At 30.8% G+C, this 21,896-nt stretch overlaps 3 protein-coding genes across 3 annotated transcripts; all 3 read right to left on the minus strand.

Annotated features, from left to right (window-relative positions):
• Positions 1–284: 284 nt before the first annotated feature.
• Positions 285–5,778, minus strand: LOC111632773. The gene is made up of 6 exons (XM_023377293.1): positions 5,766–5,778; positions 4,911–4,972; positions 4,442–4,694; positions 2,986–3,104; positions 2,250–2,398; positions 285–408 (listed from the first exon to the last, which is right to left on the minus strand). Exons 1-5 carry the CDS (start codon positions 5,776–5,778, stop codon positions 2,294–2,296), a joined length of 552 nt encoding a protein of 183 aa, XP_023233061.1. The 3' UTR covers positions 285–408; positions 2,250–2,293.
• A 5,104-nt stretch (positions 5,779–10,882) lies between these two features.
• On the minus strand, positions 10,883–12,655 carry LOC111632779. The gene is made up of 2 exons (XM_023377300.1): positions 12,570–12,655; positions 10,883–11,809 (listed from the first exon to the last, which is right to left on the minus strand). Exons 1-2 carry the CDS (start codon positions 12,626–12,628, stop codon positions 11,422–11,424), a joined length of 447 nt encoding a protein of 148 aa, XP_023233068.1. The 5' UTR covers positions 12,629–12,655; the 3' UTR covers positions 10,883–11,421.
• Positions 12,656–16,309: 3,654 nt separating this feature from the next.
• LOC111632782 lies at positions 16,310–17,843 on the minus strand. The gene is made up of 2 exons (XM_023377305.1): positions 17,621–17,843; positions 16,310–17,464 (listed from the first exon to the last, which is right to left on the minus strand). Exons 1-2 carry the CDS (start codon positions 17,788–17,790, stop codon positions 16,414–16,416), a joined length of 1,221 nt encoding a protein of 406 aa, XP_023233073.1. The 5' UTR covers positions 17,791–17,843; the 3' UTR covers positions 16,310–16,413.
• Between the last annotated feature and the right edge of the window lie 4,053 nt (positions 17,844–21,896).

Consider the following 21,896-nt stretch of genomic DNA (forward strand, 5'->3'; position numbering starts at 1 on the left):
ATTTCAAACTTTTCTTAACTTTTAAGTTTTAATCTTTTTTTAAAGCATTAAATTTTAAACCTTTTTTCAAGTTTTAAATTTCAAACTTTTTTTTAGTTTTAAATTTTAGGCTTTTTTTTAAGGTTCAAAATTTAAACCTTTTTTCAAGTTTTAAATTTCAAACTTTTTTTTAGTTTTAAACTATAAACTTATGTCAAGTTTTAAGTTTTAACTTATTTTTAAAGACTTCATTAATTTATAAACTGTTTTTAAGTTTTGAATTATAAACTTTCTTAATCCATTCTGGTTGCCATGTGGATTGATGTTGCGTGCAATGGTCAGCACTCAAAAACCAAATAAATAAATAATTGCTATTTCACAACAATGTAACTATGTTGAAGACGCAAAAATTTCTGAACTTCTGCTGTGCTGTGTAAAAATAAAATAAACATAATTAAGATTTTCATCTAAAATATTTAAATATTTTAATAATTTATAAAATCAACATCTTTATATACTTTTAAAGTACAAATGTGTACGATTGAAACGGAATTATATTACTCAGTGTAGAGCAGTGGCATATCTACTATAAAACTATCTAAGTTTTTGCTTCAAGTGTTATAATTTTGAATCGCCACGAAGCAACTACATTTTTTATATTTCGCAGCTTGAATTGTTATTCTTCATTGCTGGTTTCAGAAAGGTCTTATAACGGTTCAAGCTGCAAAATGCCAAAAATGTAGGAAGACATTGACTCTGTGGGAGAAAGCAATACTGCGACGTGTGATTCATAATGTACACAATTAAATTACTGATAGTAGCACATAAATATACTAAATAATCTTTGTATACATCCATTTATGTGTTGCTTATGCAATATCGCAAGACTACAATTTTACAGGATTTCGTATTAGAAAAGAACACGAAACACACACATCATTTAGATTAGTTAACAAACTATTTCACTAAAATTGTGTAAAATAATCACTGGTTTAGACTTATAGTATCTACATGTAAATAAAACCACCGAACACCAGCAGTTCGTTGTGGTTCCGAATCGAATGTATATACAAATAAATTGATATATAGAAATTCAATAAACATTTTGGGGTGGTATGTACGACGCTATCTAAGTTAGAAGAATGTTAACGTAACTGCCGAGTGTCATAGCAATTTGTCGAACGGCCTATGCATGCATAGCGAATAAACATATTCATTTATATATACATATAAATTAAAAATACATACCTAACGTATTTTTAACTTTTTCCTAGGAGAAACAAAGAGAAAATGCAAAATAAGTATAAGAAACATATCAGAGCCATAAAAGTAAATCATGAAAACTCGGCAATAGCAGAACATTGTAATATAGAAAAATGTGAAATTGTTTTAAATACGACTGATATAAAAAGTAAAGAAAGAAACAATTTTAAAAGACAGTTATACAAACATATTTATCCCCTAATCATAAAACAGTTATATCGATAACAGGAGCAACGTAACAGAAAGTTTATGAAAAGAGTACGCTAAGTAAAAATGATATTCATCGTTTTCTGTTGCAAGCACAGCTATGTGAGAGTAAACTAATTTTTTTAAACGTTTTAAAACATTATATTTTTATAAATGTGTTTGAACTTTATACAGGTATTGTGATTTTATGATGAAAATTCTTCTGTGTATTTATTTACGTATGGAAGTAATTAACAAAAATGAAATTGTAAATCATGCTAACACATTCATATCATATTCGGGTAATCTTTGTTATATAGTATTGTAAATTTTTATAAATTTTTGTTTTTAGCATTATGTTTCTGTAAACATAATAATCAGGGACGTGAAAGCCCAAAACACAAAAAAAGGTGTGTACAGGCGAAATACGTATTGAACAATAAAGATTGATTGTTTTGTCTGGATAATTTTTTTTAATTGCGTAAACCTAACGCCACTGCAAAATGTTTTATTAATAAGCTCTGCCCTAGTAGACAATCATATAAAAATCTGTATAAAATAAAAACATAAAGGCATCTGAAAGTACAGAGCAGATGATTCGATTTCACGTGTTGCCCAAATTTCCCATTCAGAAATTTTCATTACATAAATGAAATGTGTCCTTCTCTTATAATTATATAAACAATTATTATTCATTAATTTATTAATTAATTAATTTTTCAGTTAATATTAAAAAAGTAATCTGGAATGTAACATTCATTTTTATACGATTAAGAAAAATACGAATATAAACGAACACTGATTGAATTGTTTGAACTCACCGAAAAGTAAAATTTGAAATTCGCTCGATCTTCTACAAATTTATTTAAACTATTGGAAATATTTTATTTTTTCTTCGAAAACCAAAACAGACGATAGAAGAAATCCTGCGGAAAAATGCAATGAAAACCGCAAAACATTTGGTTGTTTCCTGTAAATAACATAAACATTTCGTAAATGAAATATGAAAATCAAATTATATAAAATGTTGGTTCGAAAATAATACTACGAAAGTAATGCAAGCATTATTACAATAAATAATGAAAAATAATTAAAAATGGCATATTTAAATCTTTTAAATGAGTTGAAAATTTCCTATTAGAAAGACACGAGTTGTTTTCTTTAAATGTTATCATAAATGGATAAATGTGAAAAGTAAATTTAAATGCCAAACATTTACAAAAAGATATTAATCAGATTAAACGGATTTTGTGAACGACAAGCAAAAATGATTAAATGTTCGCTTGTAACGCGAAATTCTCCAATAATGAAATTTCTTAATTTGTCTTTTCCTTACTTTAATCGTTTTCAAAGTAATATTTAATGGGTATAATCGTTTATTATTTTCAATTTTGTACATATACTTTATAACTCGAATAATTTCGTGCTATTATTTAAAGTGTATAGAATTATTGTAAACACAGCGAAAAAACGAAAGTATTAAAAGTAAAAGTTTAGCAAAAAACTACAATAAATATATAAGTGTAAAGTAAGGAATATTAAAAAATATTTTCTTACTCCGTCATCATCGTCTGCCGACGATTCACTTTTGGATGTAGATCCATTAGCATTTTTTATGTCTTTCGATTCACTTAACTCTTTATTTCTTTCCATTGTTTCTTTCTTTTCATTGGTTTCTAAAAATTAATCATTTAACTATTTATCTTGTAATTTTATATCATCATGCATAGACGTATTCAAACACATTCATTATAAGAAATTTAACCCAGCTATTAAGATTATATATAAATACATATGTATGAGACATAACTGTATTTAGAAAGTCAGAAAGTAGTACCATTGTGTAAACAGTGAGATATTATAATATAATTTCAACTCAAATCTTTCCCATTGTGAACAAAAATCTGCCTACGTTTACGAATTGTGTTTTTTATGTAAATTAGTATACAAGCGCAGACTACGACTTGTATTAAATAATACGATGTTGACGATAATAATTCCACCGAGTTTGCATGCAAAAAATTATATTTCAGTTTCGAGTTACATATCATTGGAATACGAATATAGTTCTCGGTGTCTCAGTTTTACAAGCATTTATCTTACATTTATACATTATCTGTTAATGTCACACACTCAAAGAATTTAGAGAAAGCTTAACTTTCAAAATACAAATCACTTGGATACAAATTTTAAATGCTATAAAATGTGAAATCTTTATAAATATCGAGTCTTTACGAAGCCTACTTTTATTTGTCACCCCTTCGTGCTTCAACACACAATTTGAATCGCCTCCATGTCCCTTATTATACAAGTTACCGTGCAAATGTCGGTTTGTAATGTTTATCTACCCTGAGATATAAAACGAAATAGACACGCACACATATTTCGGGAATTAATTTTTTGACTTTTTTGTGTGCAGTGGTCTGAACACACTACGATTTCAAAAGCACTGAAAGAGTAAAATATTATAACAGCCGGAAAAGTAAAACTCAGACAATTACATTGTTTATCTATTAAAATTGTAAAAATATTTTAGGAAATTTCTCGACATATACTTTGACAACTGATAAATTAATTGTCAATTAATTCTGATATAGGAAATGAGTATACTACAAAACAATGAATTATGTCATAAATAAAAACATTGTGTCTCTGGCGATCATTTTATTCGTTTGTTTACTCCACCTGAATAATGTTTTCAGTGAATTTTTATTTAATGTTCGTTAAACGTGTTACTTAAACATTAACAAAAATAATTATTAAAAGTATTTTCGACGAAATAAACAAAATATTTGTAGAATTAAACATTTTGAAATTAATTTTGTATTTTTGAATTGTTTTGAATATAATGACCTACGACACGTGAAAGAGTGCGGATGGATAATTAATATTAAGTTTCTTAATTTAAATAGATTTTAACACAATGAGTTTAACGTGAAATCATTCCTTAATAATCGTTAAACAAATTAATTTATGAATCGGATAATTCATTGTAATTTCTCTGTGAGCGTACCTTGATCTAATACTTTTATTTCGTCATTTACTTCCGAAGATGATTCTGACGTGACGTCAGTATCGGTGTTACAACTGACGTCATCTTCGGACGATTGATAATTTAATTCGTTTTCTTCGAAAATCGTTTCTTTAATTAAGGAATAATTTTCTAAATACGAAAACGCCCTCTTTAATGTTTTTTTCTTTCGTTTAAAACGAGTAATTGGTTCGTGATACAAACGAAAATAAAATTCGTCCATATCGTCCGAATCCTGTAAGAAAGTGAAAAATTCTGATTTCTGATAGGATAATTTTAGTAATTTTTTAGTAATTGAAAAAATTCTCATTTATAATAAATAAACAACTTGCAAGCATTTTTATAAACACATTTTATGAGATTTGCATTATTGTCATGACTTTTAAATATTACATCTTTAAATGATACGAGTTATTAGATTATTTTTAATTACGATTGAATTGTAACTTACAGAAGAGGACAATTCTGATTCCTCCGCGTTATCTTTTCCTGCAGCTTCTTCACATTTCTCTTCTGTTTTATTTTAAATATAATTTAAAAAGATTAATACATAATTCATACATAATGAAATAAAAAGTAACGTTAAAGAATTTAAAATTATAAAAATGTTGTTATAATTTTTAATGTTTACTTGTTTTATATTTCTAAATGAAATGGAATATTTAAATTTTTGAAAAGATGAAGAAATGAAATAATAAATTGTTATTCATTTGCAGAAAATACGTTTAACGTTCGAATTGTTTCTAGCAGAAAATGACCGCAAAGTTAAATGTCGTTAATGACACTAAGAAATATCTGATTGTAATTTTCATGTTCCTAATAATTGATAATAGAAATTATCTATTTACAATAAGCCACAGTTTGTGTTTAGTAAGTATTTAATGAATTAAAGTTAAGTACGAAAGTGTGCTTGGTGCTTGTTAACTGATAGCTTTTACTGCTGCTCTCTGTTATCATATTTGTGCTAAATGCACGATTTTCTAATGACTAATTTAATTGGAGATATTTTCAATGTAATTATTAAATTATAAAGATTCAGAAATATTCCAATATATTTTTGAACGTAAAACACGAAAGAAAAAGCGAAAACAGTCAAAATTATATTTGTTTATTAATGTGATTAATTTATATTAGATATTTATGGAATTCAACGGAGAGAATGTATTCGCTATCAACGTATAACATTGTTATAAAAATTTTGAAACATATGGTAGAAAATTACTGTTAATTTTATGTTTTTGTTTTTATTGCAAATACGTTAAAAAGAGTTAATCTATATTTTTATTGCATAATTATAATAACTTACTAAAAGACTTCATCTTCTTTTCTTCGAAATACTTAAAGTTAACTTTGCTTCAATTGAAATTCACTCCGACAATTGCCGAAAATCTATTCTCAACAGTTATTTTTTCGCAACAATGGAAAACTTGCTTTCGGAAAGATAATCGCAGCGCGTGCTAAGCATTACGTATGTGAAGTAATTTTATTTTTGCTTTACCACACTTGGCCAGTTCATCGATAATGTGTCAATCCGATCAGCGTAGAGTAAATTTATTTAAGGTGTTAAGTTTAATCATTTATATTATATTATGAAACTATTTTTGTTTTATTAATAGTGGGGAAGTGCAACAAGTATGATAATGATCATAATTTTCGTGATAATGGAGATTATTTCCTCTCAACACATGTTTAGTATAGTATCGTGGAAAGTTATTATAACCTCTTTATTATCTCCCATAACTGGAATTATAACTGGATATGTCATAGCTTTCGTCAGTAGAAACTCCAAAGCAGCCTGCACTGCAATAGCTATTGAGAGCGGGATTCAGAATTTTTCTGTTGCATTCGGCATTATTGTTTTATCCTTTGATACCTCCATATGTATGTCTTTGATTTATATTGTAGATTGTAAGATTCTGATATTTTGTTATTAAAAGAGACTTTACACTTAGAAACAAACATCAATTGTGCTGTTTCCATTCTTTTATGGGATATTTCAAGGAGCATTCTGTTGTCTTCTCTCCCTAATTTTCTGTTTTATAAAGAGTACAAGTAGACCCCCCTATAACGCTTAGATACGTTTAACGCTAATCGAATTTTACGTTGTAGGAATCATTAAATACATGAGCCAATCGCAGCCCGATAGGTGTGAACTTTACGGACTAAGGCTGTTTGAAAGGTTTTCTTCTATAAATTTAACCGATTCTAGACTGATTCCACTCAGCATTTCCAAAACACGTATAATTTTTTGGGAATAATCTGTATAAACTATGCTATAAACAAAAAATTATAGGATTACTTACCGAGTGTGCACCATTCGACTACGCCCGTTGTTCAAAGCTTGTCTTCGTCGCGGAACAGCACACGAAACGGCGGCCGCGATTTCTGATAAATAATTTTTCGCAGAAAAATAACTTGACCTTTGGAGACATCATTAATATAAATAATTTTTATGGCCGTTGAATAAGAAGTGTTTCTTTCACAAGAAATGTATAAAATTAGTGCTGTATTAGACTTACGGTACCTAATTTACATACTGTACAGACGATAATAAACTCAACTTACTAGCCTAAAATCTCCGTAGCGTGTTGCCAGGCGGCAGAAAGCATATATATAATTATAATAAAGTTACAATAAATTAAGTTAATATATAATTATATATACAGTACCTAATTTATATATAATTAATATATAATTATATGTACAGTACCTAATTTATATATAATTTATATATAATACTAAACAGACGATAGCAAACTCAATTTAGCCGCTCCGTAGCGTGGCGCAGGGTCGGAGGAAAGTAGTACGGCTGCTCATTCACTATTGGTCTAGATTCTATCAATCTTGTCGCGAAACGACGTTATAGGAGGTACTTTATACGAATGTTGCTACAATTTTTTCGCTACGTTATAGGAATTGTCGTTATAGGAACGAACGTTATAGGGGGGTCGACTGGTAATTTGAACAAAATTCGAATGCAAGATAATGACATTGACGATTCACAAAATACAGGTGATTATCATTATATAAATTATTTATTTATTTTCGTATATTTTAAACTGTTTTTGTTGGTGTTGATTTTAAGTATTTTTTGTGATCTTGGGATATCATTACTAACTGGCATTCAAATTATCTGTACACGTCACATAATCGGAATATAATTGGAAACTATTATAGTATTCAATGTTACTCTTAATCCTTGTATGTCGTATCAATGTTGTTCAGAGATAGAAAGAGTAATGTATCATATCTGAAAGAGGTTAAACTTATAAACATTTTACTCATTTTTAGCATTTATAATTTTTAAAAATTTATCTATATTTATCTCTATCTGTATTATCTATAGCCTAATTAAGCCTTTTGCGATTTTATTACAATTAATAATATATAATTTGTAAAATAAAATCTAATAATATATACGTAATACAAACTCTTATTAATTAGAATTAACAATATAATAGTTACTTTTTAAATAAAATTTCATAACAGCCGAGGAAGTTACACAACTCTTTTCTGGATTTTTTAATTTGTATGACTGGCTGATTAATTTTAATACATCGTAGCTTTAAATATGCACGATGCTTGTGGGTTGTTTACATCTACAGAGCATCACTAAATCAAGTTTATATACCAATCTAAAGTTGATTTAGTATTTATTATGTATTTTCTGAAACAAAATATACGGAATCAATCCCATAATATCTGTATACATATATATATTCAAGAAATGGATTAATTGCGATCTGTAGTGAATAAAATTGTTGTCAATTATATTGCTGACTATTATGCAATGAGCTTCAAATTATTCATTGAAGATATGTTTTATAATGTAGTGAAGTCAATAGTCAGAAATGAACATTGAGTAATAAAGCTGAAATCATAAGTAACAATGCAAATTGCAAGTTTTCGTAATGTTAACATTATATTCCTCAAGCTATCCACACATTTACTAAAATGTTTTCATCTTTAGGTGACCTCTTGCGCGTTTATCGAAAAATTTCTTTGAGCCAGATGTCACAGGTGGTGTCAGTCCTGACTCGGGCGGGTGCGGTTTCACCTTTCACACTTTGACTTTATGCTCCTGTGGAATTTCTCAAACCCATAAATTGGTTTACATGAAATTCCTTTCCAACTTCCATCGTTTACTTTTCACACAAGACTCGCCCAAAATCCTCCAAGAAAAACCAAAATGACAGTCTTTAACGGACTTATCAGCCGCCTGCAGCGATCACATTTATAACTTTCAATAAAACTCTATCAGTATAATATAAATTTATACTGAAAGAAATTTCGTGTGATCTGGAAAATTGCTGATTACAGAGAAATTATTTTAGATATCTTCTATAATAAACTTCGTTGCCTAATAAAAATTTCAAAATTAATATTCATAAAGTTGTTTTTCATTGAATCTTTAACAGCTGAAAGATCAGTTTTATTCTCGTCTGAAGATTCGACACAACCGAAATAAAGTCGACATAAAATAAAAGAGTCATTCTACGGTAAGTTNGTATACACATATTAAATGATATATAGAAATTCAATCAATATTCTGGAATGGTATGTATGATATTATTTAAGTTAGAAGAATGTTAACGTAACTGTCGAGTTTCGTAGCAACTTTGTCGAACGGCCTATCTGTGCATAGCGAATAAACATATTCATTTATATATACTTATAAATTAAAGATACATACCTAATGTATTTTTCACTTTTCCTAGGAGAGACAAGGAAAAAATACAAAATAAATAAAAAGGAATATATCAGAGCCATAAAAACAATGAAAATTCGGTAGTAGCAGAACATTGTAATAAAATAAATATGAAATTGTTTTAGATACGATTAAAATAAAGAAAAAAAAAACAATTTTAAAAGACATTTATTTCCCTGTCATAAAACAGTATTACCGATAACAGGAGCAGTGGAATGTAGAGTTTATAAAAGAAGTAAGCTAAGTAAAAATGTTATTCATCGATTTCTGTAGCAGGGATAGGTATGTGATTATAAACAAATTTTTTTAAACGTTTTACAACATTTGTTTATATTGAATATTGTTTGAACTCACCGAAATGTAAAATTTGAAATTCTCTCGATCTTCTACGAATTTATTTTAACTATTGGCAATATTTTATTTTTTCTTCGGAAACAAAAACAGACGATGGAAGAAATCCTGCGGAAAAATGCAACGAAAACCGCAAAACATTTGGTTGTTTCCTGCAAATAACATAAACATTTCGTAAATGAAATAAGAAAATCAAAGTATATAAAATGTTTGTTCGAAAATAATACTACGAAAGTAATGCAAGCATTATTACAATAAATAATGGAAAATAACAAAAAACGGCATATTTAATTCTTTTAAACGAGTTGAAAATTTCCTATTAGAAAGACACGAGTTGTCTTCTTTAAATGTTATCATAAATGGATAAATGTGAAAACTAAATTTAAATGCCAAACATTTACAAAAGGACTTTAATTAAATTAAACGGATTTTGGAAACGACAAGCAGAAATTATTAAATGTTCGCTTGTAACGCAAAATTCTCCAATAATTAAATATTTTTTAATTTTTCTTTTCCTAACTTTGACCATTCTCAAAGTAATATGTAATGCGTATAATCATTTATTTTTTCAATTTTGAACATATACTGTACTTAATAACTCGAATGGATTCGTGCTATTATTTAAAGTGTATACAATTATTGTAAACACAGCGAAAAATACGAAAATCTTAAATATTAAAAGTAAAAGTTCAGCAAAAAACGACTACAAATTTATAACTGTAAATTAAGGGATATTAAAAATTTTTTCTTACCCCATCATTATTCTCTGCCACGAATTCATTTCTGGATAAAAATCCATCAGCATTTTCTCTTTTTTCTGATTGAATTATCTCTATATTTTCCGTCATCTTCTCTGTCTTCTCATTAGTTTCTATAAAGTAATCATTTAACAGTTTAACTTCTCGTAATTTTATATCATAATGCGTAAACGTATACAAACACATTCATTATAAGAAATTTAACCCGGCTAATAAGTTAATATAGAAATACGTATGTATGAGGCATAACCTGTACAATGGAAGTAAGAATGTAGTACCATTGTGTAACGTTTTTTTTTTGAATATAAATAATTAATGAATAGACAAACAATTAATAAATAAAACGAACTTTTCATGAATAAGAATAAATAAATGTGTCCAGAATTAATGATATATCTGAACAAGCAGTTGATACACGTGGTAAACGAAACAAATTTTTTGGATGTTGTTTTCGACTAAAATCACACGTTTAAAGCGCATATTTCGTACTTAAACAACAAAGTAAAATTTTCTATAGATAATTTATTAAACTTATATTCTAATTTAAAAATCTCCAACTTATCTATTCATATGAAATTGTGTAACTAAATTATTAATCGAATCATATATTACGCATCCCCAATCTGCAGTCTGGATAATTTATATAAATTAGGAACTTTCCACATTTACTTTCTCTGCAAATTACTCCATATGGAAAGGACTGTCCCAGGTTATGCAATTCGCCAGGAAATCAACTGTATCTGCTTTTATCCTTTGTTTTTAAAACGAATTATTAAATTTTACTATCGTTTAAAAGTCAAACATGACATTTCAAACTAACACATTTATTGTGTTAATAATACAAAAATTTATAATACCACTTTCATGACGAAACTTGAGTTTTTCGTGTAGTCTTTACGCATTACTACATTGGGCGAAGGAATCAGAATATTTTGAATCTGCGCAGAGACGAGCATTCTATTAATTATGCGCTCAACAGACTCATTTTTATTTTGTTTGGGAAATCGATAAATGGCAAACTTCATGAGGAACCTTGTTAATCTTTCCAGCTTTTGTACAGGCCTCTCGTCCAGATTTTTTGGCTGGTGAAGAATAAAAGTAGACGGTGTTCTCTGATGTGTTTGATTTTCAGCATAATAAGTTGTTTACCATATCATATTATTTATACACATTTCTTCACAGTTGTTGTCTAGGATGCACGGCCGAACATTTGGGAAACGTTGCTCTTGCAACATGTTGTGCATCTCCCACCAACGACACAATTCGTTTAGCTTGATTTCTTTTGCACGATATAATTTATCAGAATGATTGTGATCTGATAGAGACAGTATAGATGATACGCTTACATTCGAGCTTTTATTCAGAGGAGAACTCGTGACGCCACCAATTTTTGATGAGGCCTGTTGGAAGTTTGCATACATACACACTCTCTTTTCCTTAGGATAGACGTAATCGTCTATAAGTCCGCCATCTTCTATCGGGTGTATTTTTCTATCACGGCAAAACACTTTAAATCTCTTGAAACAGTTCTTTCTATAAGAAGAAATTAAAATTTGTTCTTATATTTCAATAAACAAATTGTAAATTTGATGATAGTTTGGAAACAAAAATTTGATATTTGATTACTGGATGTTAACCTGTACAAGATCAATATTTGATTAAGATTATATATATACATATGTATTCTTGTCTATGTGCTATTCCTCGAGCCTATCTGTAGACACGAAATGCCTTTCAATTGCTGCTGTTACTAGATGTTTCCCGACAGTTGTTTTAGCTGTAGAAGGCAACTAGTGTGAAATTTGCACCGTGTGTAAATACACACGCTACAAATTTTACACGAAATGGCTTTTATCAAAGTTCTTTCGGTATTTGATAAAAGCCATAAACAAATTGTTGACAACTTTATTATGAAATAGAGAAGCCACCAGTAAAATTTGTAAAACAGTCAATTATCAAGTTTCGGTTATAAAATGATGAATTCAATTTCGGCGCAGCACCTTACTAAAGGAGACAAGTGGTTTCGGATAAATGGAAACGGATAATCTCCATCGGATTCGATTGAAGGTTGTTAATGAAACCAACAAGGCTGATCTGCCAAAGAGGTTGTCTCCCGGAGGAATTTGTATTGGAAATATTCTTATACTTACATATTATAAACACGAAGGAATCCCGGAGAATTTCACCAGATTAGCCGAAACCGTGACTAACTATTTATTAGTTTTTAATCTTTTTTACCATGAAACATCGAAAGAGAAGAGTTAAAATTTAAAATATTTTCATTTAAACTTACTTTAAAATGAAAGAAAACATTTCTCTTTTTAAATTGCCAAACCAAAAATATAATTGCATTCGATCGCAAGAAAGAACCAATGACAACAATCGTTTAGTTAAATTGTCAACTTGCAATTGTTGAAGGATCACTACGTCATTTGCCTTTAAAATTGCATACACAAAGCGAAAAGAAGGCATTTTTATGTGTCAATCGCGGGTTCTGTAAAATTAACCAAATTTATATAATAAATGTACGGCCTAAACCTGAAGCTAGAGAAGAAAAGTTCCGTAGTGATACATTTCTTGGATATTAATATCATCTTTAAGAAAAGGCATTTACCTACTAATGTGTATACCAAACCAACACATAGCTTACTCTACATTCCTGCGCAGTCCAATGATCCATTTCGTTATAAATTAGCAGCTTTTCGTGCCTTAGTCAGAAGGGCTTTTCTATATTGCGATAACATTATGGACAGAAATAAAGAAATGAAAAGGATTATGCAGATAGCAGAAATCTTGGTTTACAGGAGAAACATAATCGCAGGCATCATTAGAAATTTTGAGATAGGCGATACAAGGGCCTCTAAACAAGGACCTAGTAAATACACACAGTGTACATTCAACAAAAATGTAAGAAATGTAAGTCATGAAGGAGATTGCAGAGAGTAAAGGATCAACGTTGATCTTAAAACGAGCTCCGAATCTTTACAAGACTCTAAGAAATGATAAATTGGATATTAAGAAGGAAGATAAAGCAGGAGTTTATAGGATCCCGTACGAGAACCAGCAGTTAGGAATAGAAAAGGAGTACATAGGAGTTACAACGAGAAACCTAGGAGTAAGGGTCAGAGAGCATAAATAACAATAAAAATTAGAAAAAAATCTAATGCAACGGAAATTCAAAAACACTATAATGATAAACATTGGAGAAAGACTAAAAAATTTATACCTTGAAAAAAAGATATGTGAAATACGTGATAGACCCAAAAAAGATTCCTCTCCACTCTCTCACATTAAGTGGAAATTCTCTCAGGTAGTAAATAATTAGTACATATTACGTATTTGTAAAATAAAAATCACTGACCATTCTTTTCAAAACTGTAGGAATTTAACAAGGCTCAATATAAACAAACTTATTTTTCATAGCGAACTGTAATGTACTGTACATAACGGAAATGACAGACTCAAAACAAAGAGTCTATCAATGCCAGAAAGTTTTGCACGAGTGACTTCAACTTTAGTCTCACGCGACCTTTCATAGTTTTCTACTTTCATGGGTTTGAAACTTTCTGAAATCATCGATGGCTTCTTACAAACAACCAATGAACATTTCACTTCGAACCAAGAAAATTGTAATCGCATTTCAGTATTGTTCTATTGTGCATCGTCATCCTTGAATTACGAGTATGTAATAAGCCCAACGTTCACGGGGTAATAGTTCTAAGGTTTCCGTTCGGCGTCGAGATGGTAAATCCTCGCTCAGCGTCACTGGATGACGACATCCGAGTGACGAGCAGGTGAATAAGGGTCTCAAATAGACATTACTGCCTGATATCTACGTCCAACTTATAGGCAACTTGACCGAGAAAGAGCGTTTACAAACATTTTAACATAATACCTCTGAGAGATTGTAAGGAGGCCTTCTGCATCCGTTGAAGCGTATTTGTCGAGAGTCCGTTATGGCGCCGGGAACATGGCGAACCAGCCGTCGTCGTTATCTATGGCCTTCCTGGTATATCCGCCTCGATGATTGTGCCACTTTTTTTATATGCGTTCCGCGACTTATGAAATCTTTAAATCAAAGTCACCTGAGACACTTCTCAGGTGGCTTTGATTTAATGTGTTCTAAGTTCGAGCTGGGCCGGGTTTTGCTGACACGGGCTGTCAAGAATCGGATGTTTCGACGAATTTTGAATATTTTCTATCCGTTATCGTGGCTCGTCTTACCTCCTAATTTCATCTGTTTGACAGATTCCCATCTTTTATAATCCAATGTTTTGACTAAGTTTCTAACACGAGTCCAAACATAGAAGTAATTGGTGATTCAGAAGGATATTGGACATGGGTGTTATAAATCGATGAGTGACCAGAAAGTTTCTAGTGGAGATCCAAGTTTTCCCCCTGGGTTTTTCTCTTCGAATTATAATTAAATTAATAGGCTAATTAGCTCTAATTAGCCCTTCTGGATCTTCATAATTACATTGATAAAATAATAAAATACCCACAACTTAAATTTTAGTATTCTCTTCATTGGAAAAAAATATTAAATTTTATTTCATTTGCACTTATTTCTGTTGGTCAAAAGTTAAATTGTTGCATAGATGGCCGGATGGCCAAGCGGTCACTTGGCAGCCTACCACTCTGGAGAATCAAGGATCTAATCCGGATGGGTCGAATAATCCGCAGGAATATTACCGGAGGTGGACCGTCCGGATATGTCGGGTCCCGTCCCTCACCACCAGGTCGCCCCATTGTGGGCTTGCAAAAAAAAGGCCATCATAGTCCCTGCAGGGAAAATGAGTTTAAAAAAATTTTTAAAAATTTGATCTGAAAGTCTTTTTCCACTTAAGATTAATATCGCGTTTTTTGAATAATTTAATTTTCAGTAATAAATTGTAAATAATTTTGATGTTTAAATTGAGTTTTAAAAGAACAATATTGTTGAGAAAAAATGTTACTTTTTTCACGTCTTTGTCTATAGTATACCAGAAAATAACATTTAACAGACAAACTGTGGTTATTTGATATGTAGGGCTTAGTCGCTCAGAAATTTAAAAACTACCGTGAGATATAATAGTATTTGGTTCCGATCCTACTTTGAATCCGCTTATAAACGGTAAACAGCCGAAGAGGTCAAGAAGGGATCGAATCTGAGAAAACTCCCTATAGATTTTTTACTGATTATCTGACTAAAATGTGTTGTGCTCTGTCTTTCACCATTAGGACGTCTTATTGTGAGCATGGACGAAGGTATTGATACAAAGGGGCTGAAAAGAAAAGGTTCTCTTAGTACAGTACCTACAGGATTAAGCGGAATTTTCTTTTACTATAAAAACTCTTACACGTTGTATGTAAAGAATAGTCCTTAAAAATTTATATCATATGAGAAGAAAATTCTATAATGTTTTCTAACAATTAATTTAAAAAATGAAAGGATATAATTGTATCTTTAACCGGATTCACTTCCTTTGAGAGATGTCTTCCAAATGTGTAACCAAGAACTTACAATCGAAATTCATCTATCGGCCACGATCTATAACATTACCAAAAAAGGCAAAAGTAAAAACGAGCAGGACCCCCCCAATAAAAAGGAGGGACCGATGACGATCGTCATTATTGAACGTTCGCCCTCTCTAGAGTTTTTGCCATATCTTAGATAACTTACCCACATCAAAGTGTGCCATCTACTCATTCCCAAGTTACTTTCCTTCATCCGACGTAACCTTTGTTACCCGAACTGAAATCTTTCGAATCATCGATAAATCTCTTATAAATTCTAAATAACAGTACGATTCTTCACTGTAAATAGAGTTTTATGATACAAACGGGTAATTATATTAATATTGATCCTTGACTGGGTGAACTTCTTTAAGTCTCTTCAACCGCCTTCATACCGTATCTGACCGCCTACGAAAGTGACCGCTCGCGCGTGAACGTTTACTATCGCGATTTCTGTGTCTTTAAAGACAGAGTGTTGTTACCCTGACGTCGCGCATTTACGTGGAGCCTTGACAAATAACTCAACAAACTTCGACAGTAAAAGTTAAATTTAATTAATCGAAATTAAAACGCATAAATTTTTAAATATTACGAGATTAACATTATTTAATAACGACTAAAATTAATTTGTGTATCAGTTTTTAAAAGTAGGGTACGACATCCAAACAGATGTACTCCAATTCATCTTGCAATTTCAATCCAGATTGCAAATATTTAAAACTTTGAATTCCTTCGAATGGACTGTAGTAATTTGCCGACGGACTGATTCTTATGTCATTTTCTGCAATGACCTGTGTATCAATTTTAACAACCAATCGATAAAGTGTAAACTTTAGAACCCGTAGCATATGACTCAATAAAATACATCCGTTCGTATTACACGCTGTTCTGGAACGATATTTCGTCCGTAACTTCAAGTTAGCAGAAAAATTCAAGATTACAGTTATACCTTCTTCCCTGCAATGTGTTATAGGAAGACGCAATTTGGTGATAAAACAATCTTCCTTAGCAACGATGTCGCATATAAATCGAATATTTGTGTTCATTTTCCTTACTTTCTTAATAAAGTATGCACTTCGATTCACATAAGAGAACCAGGACGAGAGTAATTCGTGTTTTCTAGGGCATGTAATGTCACAAATACTCTCTGGAATAAACCATGTCTCGTCGAAATCCTTATTTTGCAAGTAGCATCTTATTGCATCTCTCTCTACGTCCGTTGAGATCGGTTCAACGAATACTTGAGATTCCAGAAACCATTCTGGCATTGTCAGAAATCGTATGTACGGAAGGAATGGTTTCATGACTTGCCTTAGAGATTTTTCATTATTAACTCTTTTCTTGGCCCATTTTAAAACTACTGTAAAGATGTCTGTTTCGTCAATAAATGAATTTATTGGCCTACGAACGAGTCTATCCATAGTTGTTGCTTCACAGTTCAGCCATTCGTTCGATGAGAAAATTTCTTTCCATTTCGAATTAAATATATTCCAGCATAAATATTCTAATCTCTCATCGTTCTGTTGACATGCTAAGTCATGTACATAACACACATTCTTAACTCTTGATGGATCGGTCATGAAATCTCGACATTCTTTATTTAAATTACGTAGGCCTAATCGTTTGCTTATGCAAAATATGTCCGTTGCATTCTGCATTGATTTTATGGTTTTTCGTCCTTTCCGCAGATTTCTATAAACAGAAAATGCGATTAAAATGGAACTATGATTAGAGCCACTGTATATTATTTAAAACTGATTGTAATTATCCTTATAACGGAAGATAACGATATTAATGCAAATTAGAATATGTCAACTAAGTATTAAATAGATAATTACAGAAACTCACTCTTTAATTTGTTTCAAAACATCCGACGAGTATGGTAAGTAAAGAGAGACAGATGTTGTATTTGTATAAGGACGTAACATCATTTTTATTCTCTCGCTACATTCACACAAAGTGGATTTTGAGAAATGGATGTGTTGTTTGTCATTGCAGAATACTGTAATCCGATCCATTTGTTTTAAATAAATTTTAGATATGCGATATACTTTAAATAATGCAAGGAAAATTATTGTCGAATTTATATTATTGTTTCGTTATAAAAACCGTCGTAACAGTATTGACTTGAAAGGTTAACCGTAATTATATTTAATGATAACTAGAGCTGTTTAATAACTTTTATTTGTTTTAACTGTTATTCAGCAGTCCAAATATTTCATCACACGCGGAAGACGTAGGAATATTTATACCAACACACATCACTTTGTCTCTGTATGCAACAAGCGTTTTTTTTATTCCAGACAACACTCGTGCTATATACCTTTGTATTCTGTATAAAATTTAATTTTCTTGTATTTGGGGATATTATTATTAACAGATGAGTTCCCGAAAAATCTGAGTCATCGCCAAATGTACTGAACGAGGGAATAGTTAGAAATAATCTTAATTAAATATGACATTTATTCTGGGTAATATTTTCAAGTTTTATTGCCCAGGAAGCATAAGCATTCTTCGTTATTCCTACGCATCCATATAATCAAATTAGAAAATTATTAAAAATCAAAATAAACACATAAAAATAAAATTGAAAGGTTTTTCTTCGAAGCTTATTTATACACACTATCCTTGTAGAACACATATTTTGACATTTTCCATAAAAATTTCTAAAACAAATTTTTCTCATCGCAAACATGAATCTTTAGTTTTATTACTTTTGGCACGTGTGCCCGCGGCGACTGGTGACAAGATTGCCACGTTTTTAAAGTAAAGAGACGTCCCCGTTTTCTTTTGTCTACCGATGCCTTTTTTCCCTCAACCTGGTTCTGCTGTCATCTAAAAGATAAAGTTCGGGCGAAAAATGTTCGTGTCGGTTATCATTCAGTTGAGGATGAGCATCCTTGTATTTATTAGAGCGGCGTCAAATCTGAGTAACCCAATGACGACTTCGTGTTGAATATTTTTTACACTGCTCTTTCTTAATACGTGATCAAGCACGTCTACTTCGTGCTTTGTCTTGGAAAATATTGCCGAGTCTGATGTCGTTTTATTGTATATTTTAATGCCCTCTTGCGAGTGAAGGTTACTCAAAAGAATTACTTTTTTTCTTTTTTTCTCCGGCAAATTTTCAAGATGTAGTCATGGTTTTACAAGCCCCAAATGTTTCGCGGGTCCTCACACATTTTAGCTTTAGATGAGATCTCTCGTTTATCAATTCATTACTTTCAACTGAACTATTACCGTTCTCCTTCAAGTTTTTATCAAATCCCAGAAAATGAAAAAGTTATCGGTAGTTACTTTGTTCTGTGGCTCACTCTTATAAGAACTGAGCAGAATTACAATATTCTAAGACATAGACTTGTCATTTGATGGCGACTGACTCTTGTGGAGTAAGGAAAATCGTTTTCTAGATACCGGGAACACGTTGATCGATTATTATTTGTCTAAATACTACTTGGTACGGAATTTGCTCGCTGATTTTCACATCGACTCCGATAGTATCGTCTGTGTTCAACTAAAATTGTGTTACATAATTAACTATAGTTCTTCTCCGAAATAAACTTTTAATTTTCTATAATACATTAAATAACTTTCTATCAAAGAGAACCGGAATTAAGTTTTTTTAATTATATGCATAACCATTTAATATACGGTTAACTTTGGGCTAGATGCATATTTAATTTAATATATGGTTTCTATTCACAAGAGAACATGCAAAACGAAACAAGTAAACTGACTTTTGGTCTATCCTATAAGTGAAGATCTAATGAAGTTCTTTTCCAAACTCTGTCTCGTTGAGTTGGTTTTTGTGTATATCACGGTTCGATATAGTGTACAAGTTCAAAAACATAGTATATACAGGATAACAAAGCGTGATGCCTCATGAACTAGATTGGCTTCTGGGAACTATTAAACTATGGAGAGGCCTCAGTCAGCTTGTGAAGTTAGCTCAACTGCACGATCAGTCTAGTCTTCGCACTAAACCCGTCCCTGAGATGTTTACCAGAGGAGAACAATCTTTATGTTGAGCAGACTTCCCAAGTGCCTGAGACTACTGTGTACCAGTCTCTTGCCCTTCTCTCTCCTCTCCCGTTTGCCCCGCAATTTAAGGATTTTTTGGATGGGGACTTACGACCAATCACAACCCTTTCTTGCCCAAACAGCTTACACTCATGTTTGCCAACATCCGACAAGAGTGGAGCTTACATAAACGTCTGCCACTTGTTTACATTCAGTAGTTTACCGTATGGCAAATGGTCTATAATCTGGTCACAGTTGGTCCAATTGACAAAGCCGACACTTTTTTTGTTTTTCGTCTGTTTACAAGTGGTATATTGCCCAATTGCTTGTGGGTCCAATTGACAAGGTTGCGCTTCTTTTGTTCCCTTTTCACTAAAAGGCCAATACTTACACTATATTTTCATTAAAATTTTTAATTATGTGAGTAAAGTTAACAAATAACATTTCAGTTTACTTAATAATTACAAAATGATAGCAATTGTTTGTTAAAATTTATTTGTCATATTAATTTGAAGATTTTTCCCCGAACAGAATTTGTTTGAAATTGTTTCTGAAGATGTGGTTTTTAGGATATTTGTTGATTTATTTAACAAAGATGAAGAAAATTCTGATTGGTAAGTTTTAAAATTTTATTTTAAAAGCAATTCTTATAGTTTAACATGTTCACTGCCCCCATAGGAAGTGATGCATCTAGCTGTGTAATTAAGCATAATATGATAGAAGGAAGTGCTGTACCAATTTAAAGTTAATATACAAAATAATAATACAAAACCAATGGATAAAATATATTCTTAGAAGTAAACAGTAAATAATAGAAAAACTTTTTTCTTAAAATCAATTAGTAAAGTTTTCTGTGGGAGAAACATAGCAAATTTTTGTGATGCTTACGAGAGGGGTCGGCATGTCCGATGTTGCAATTTAGACCACTCCAAGGTGTTGCCGGGAGCAAACATGTCAACATATAAAAATGTGGAATAAATTTTAATTTTATCCTAAATGATTATTATTAAACAATTGATCTATTAATTCTTACTTTTTATTATTATTTTATATATATATATATNTAAATTGAGTTTTCGTAACTTTTAAGTTTTTCTTTTAAATATTTTTCTAATTTACAATACAATACAGTAAATTTGAAATCTACAATTGGTCGTACCGTTTCATTTTGTTTATGAGTTTTTAGTTGAATGTTTAGTCTAGTTGAAATAATTTAATAATGTTTAGTTGAAATAATTTTAATAATATATTATAGAAAAACAAATGATAATATTTATTATTAAAATTAATTTTTATATATTCATATATTCACTGTTGTTTAAATTGTTGATAATTTATTAATTATTTCTTCAATGTAATTTAGAAACACGAAGCACAATAGAACAATACTGAAATGCGATTACAATTTTCTTGGTTCGAAGTGAAATGTTCATTGGTTGTTCGTAACAAGCCATCGATGATGTCAGAAAGTTTCATAACCATGAAAGTAGAACGCTAAGAAAGGTCACGTGCGGTTAAAGTTGAAGCCACTCATTCGTGCAAAACATTGTGGCATTTATTGACTCTTTGTTTTGAGTCTGTCGTTTCCGGTATAAACAGTTCGCTATGAAAAATAAGTTTTTTTATATTGAACCTTGTTATAATCCTACAGTTTTGAAAAGAGTCGTCAGTGTTTTTTTATTTTACACATACGTAATATGTGATAATCATTTATTATTGGGAATTTAGAAGGCTTTAGAATGATGAACTAGTGTCTCGGTTCTGATTAGAGAATACTTTAACTGGTGTATATCTGATTGTTGTCTATATGCACATTTCTAATATTTTTACTTTTCGCGGCTGTATTATATAACAGAGGAAATGTATAACGATCGGTCAAAAAAATGACCCTCTCAGATTTCTACATTTTTACACTCAGACTTTGAAACGTCGATAAATTCAAAACAATTCTGGAGGTTTTCTTTGTATGTATTATGCAAGTGTGTGGTGAACACGATTTTCTTTACCCTGTTTGAAGCTTAATAACTGCTGAAATATGTATTATGGGTACGTAAGGCGGTAATGAGCTGAACACGGACACAACGTCAGGCTGTGGAGACAAGCC

Source organism: Centruroides sculpturatus, unplaced genomic scaffold, assembly GCF_000671375.1.
Source record: "Centruroides sculpturatus isolate CEXI.00-Female unplaced genomic scaffold, Cexi_2.0 scaffold782, whole genome shotgun sequence".
In the NCBI taxonomy this organism is placed as follows: domain Eukaryota; kingdom Metazoa; phylum Arthropoda; class Arachnida; order Scorpiones; family Buthidae; genus Centruroides; species Centruroides sculpturatus.

Bases quoted from the DNA above. Each gene is read 5' to 3' on its own strand.
- LOC111632773 (XM_023377293.1), bottom strand. The intron at 4,695-4,910 runs GTAAGTTACAAT...ACTTTCTTACAG, and splicing joins AATCAGAATTGTCCTCTTCT to GATTCGGACGATATGGACGA. The intron at 3,105-4,441 runs GTACGCTCACAG...ATTAATTTTTAG, and splicing joins AATAAAAGTATTAGATCAAG to AAACCAATGAAAAGAAAGAA.
- LOC111632779 (XM_023377300.1), bottom strand. From the start codon at position 12,628: ATGCAATTATATTTTTGGTTTGGCAATTTAAAAAGAGAAATGTTTTCT. The intron at 11,810-12,569 runs GTAAGTTTAAAT...TTCTTCTTATAG, and splicing joins ATGTTTTCTTTCATTTTAAA to AAAGAACTGTTTCAAGAGAT.
- LOC111632782 (XM_023377305.1), bottom strand. From the start codon at position 17,790: ATGGATCGGATTACAGTATTCTGCAATGACAAACAACACATCCATTTC. The intron at 17,465-17,620 runs GTGAGTTTCTGT...TTCTGTTTATAG, and splicing joins GTTTTGAAACAAATTAAAGA to AAATCTGCGGAAAGGACGAA.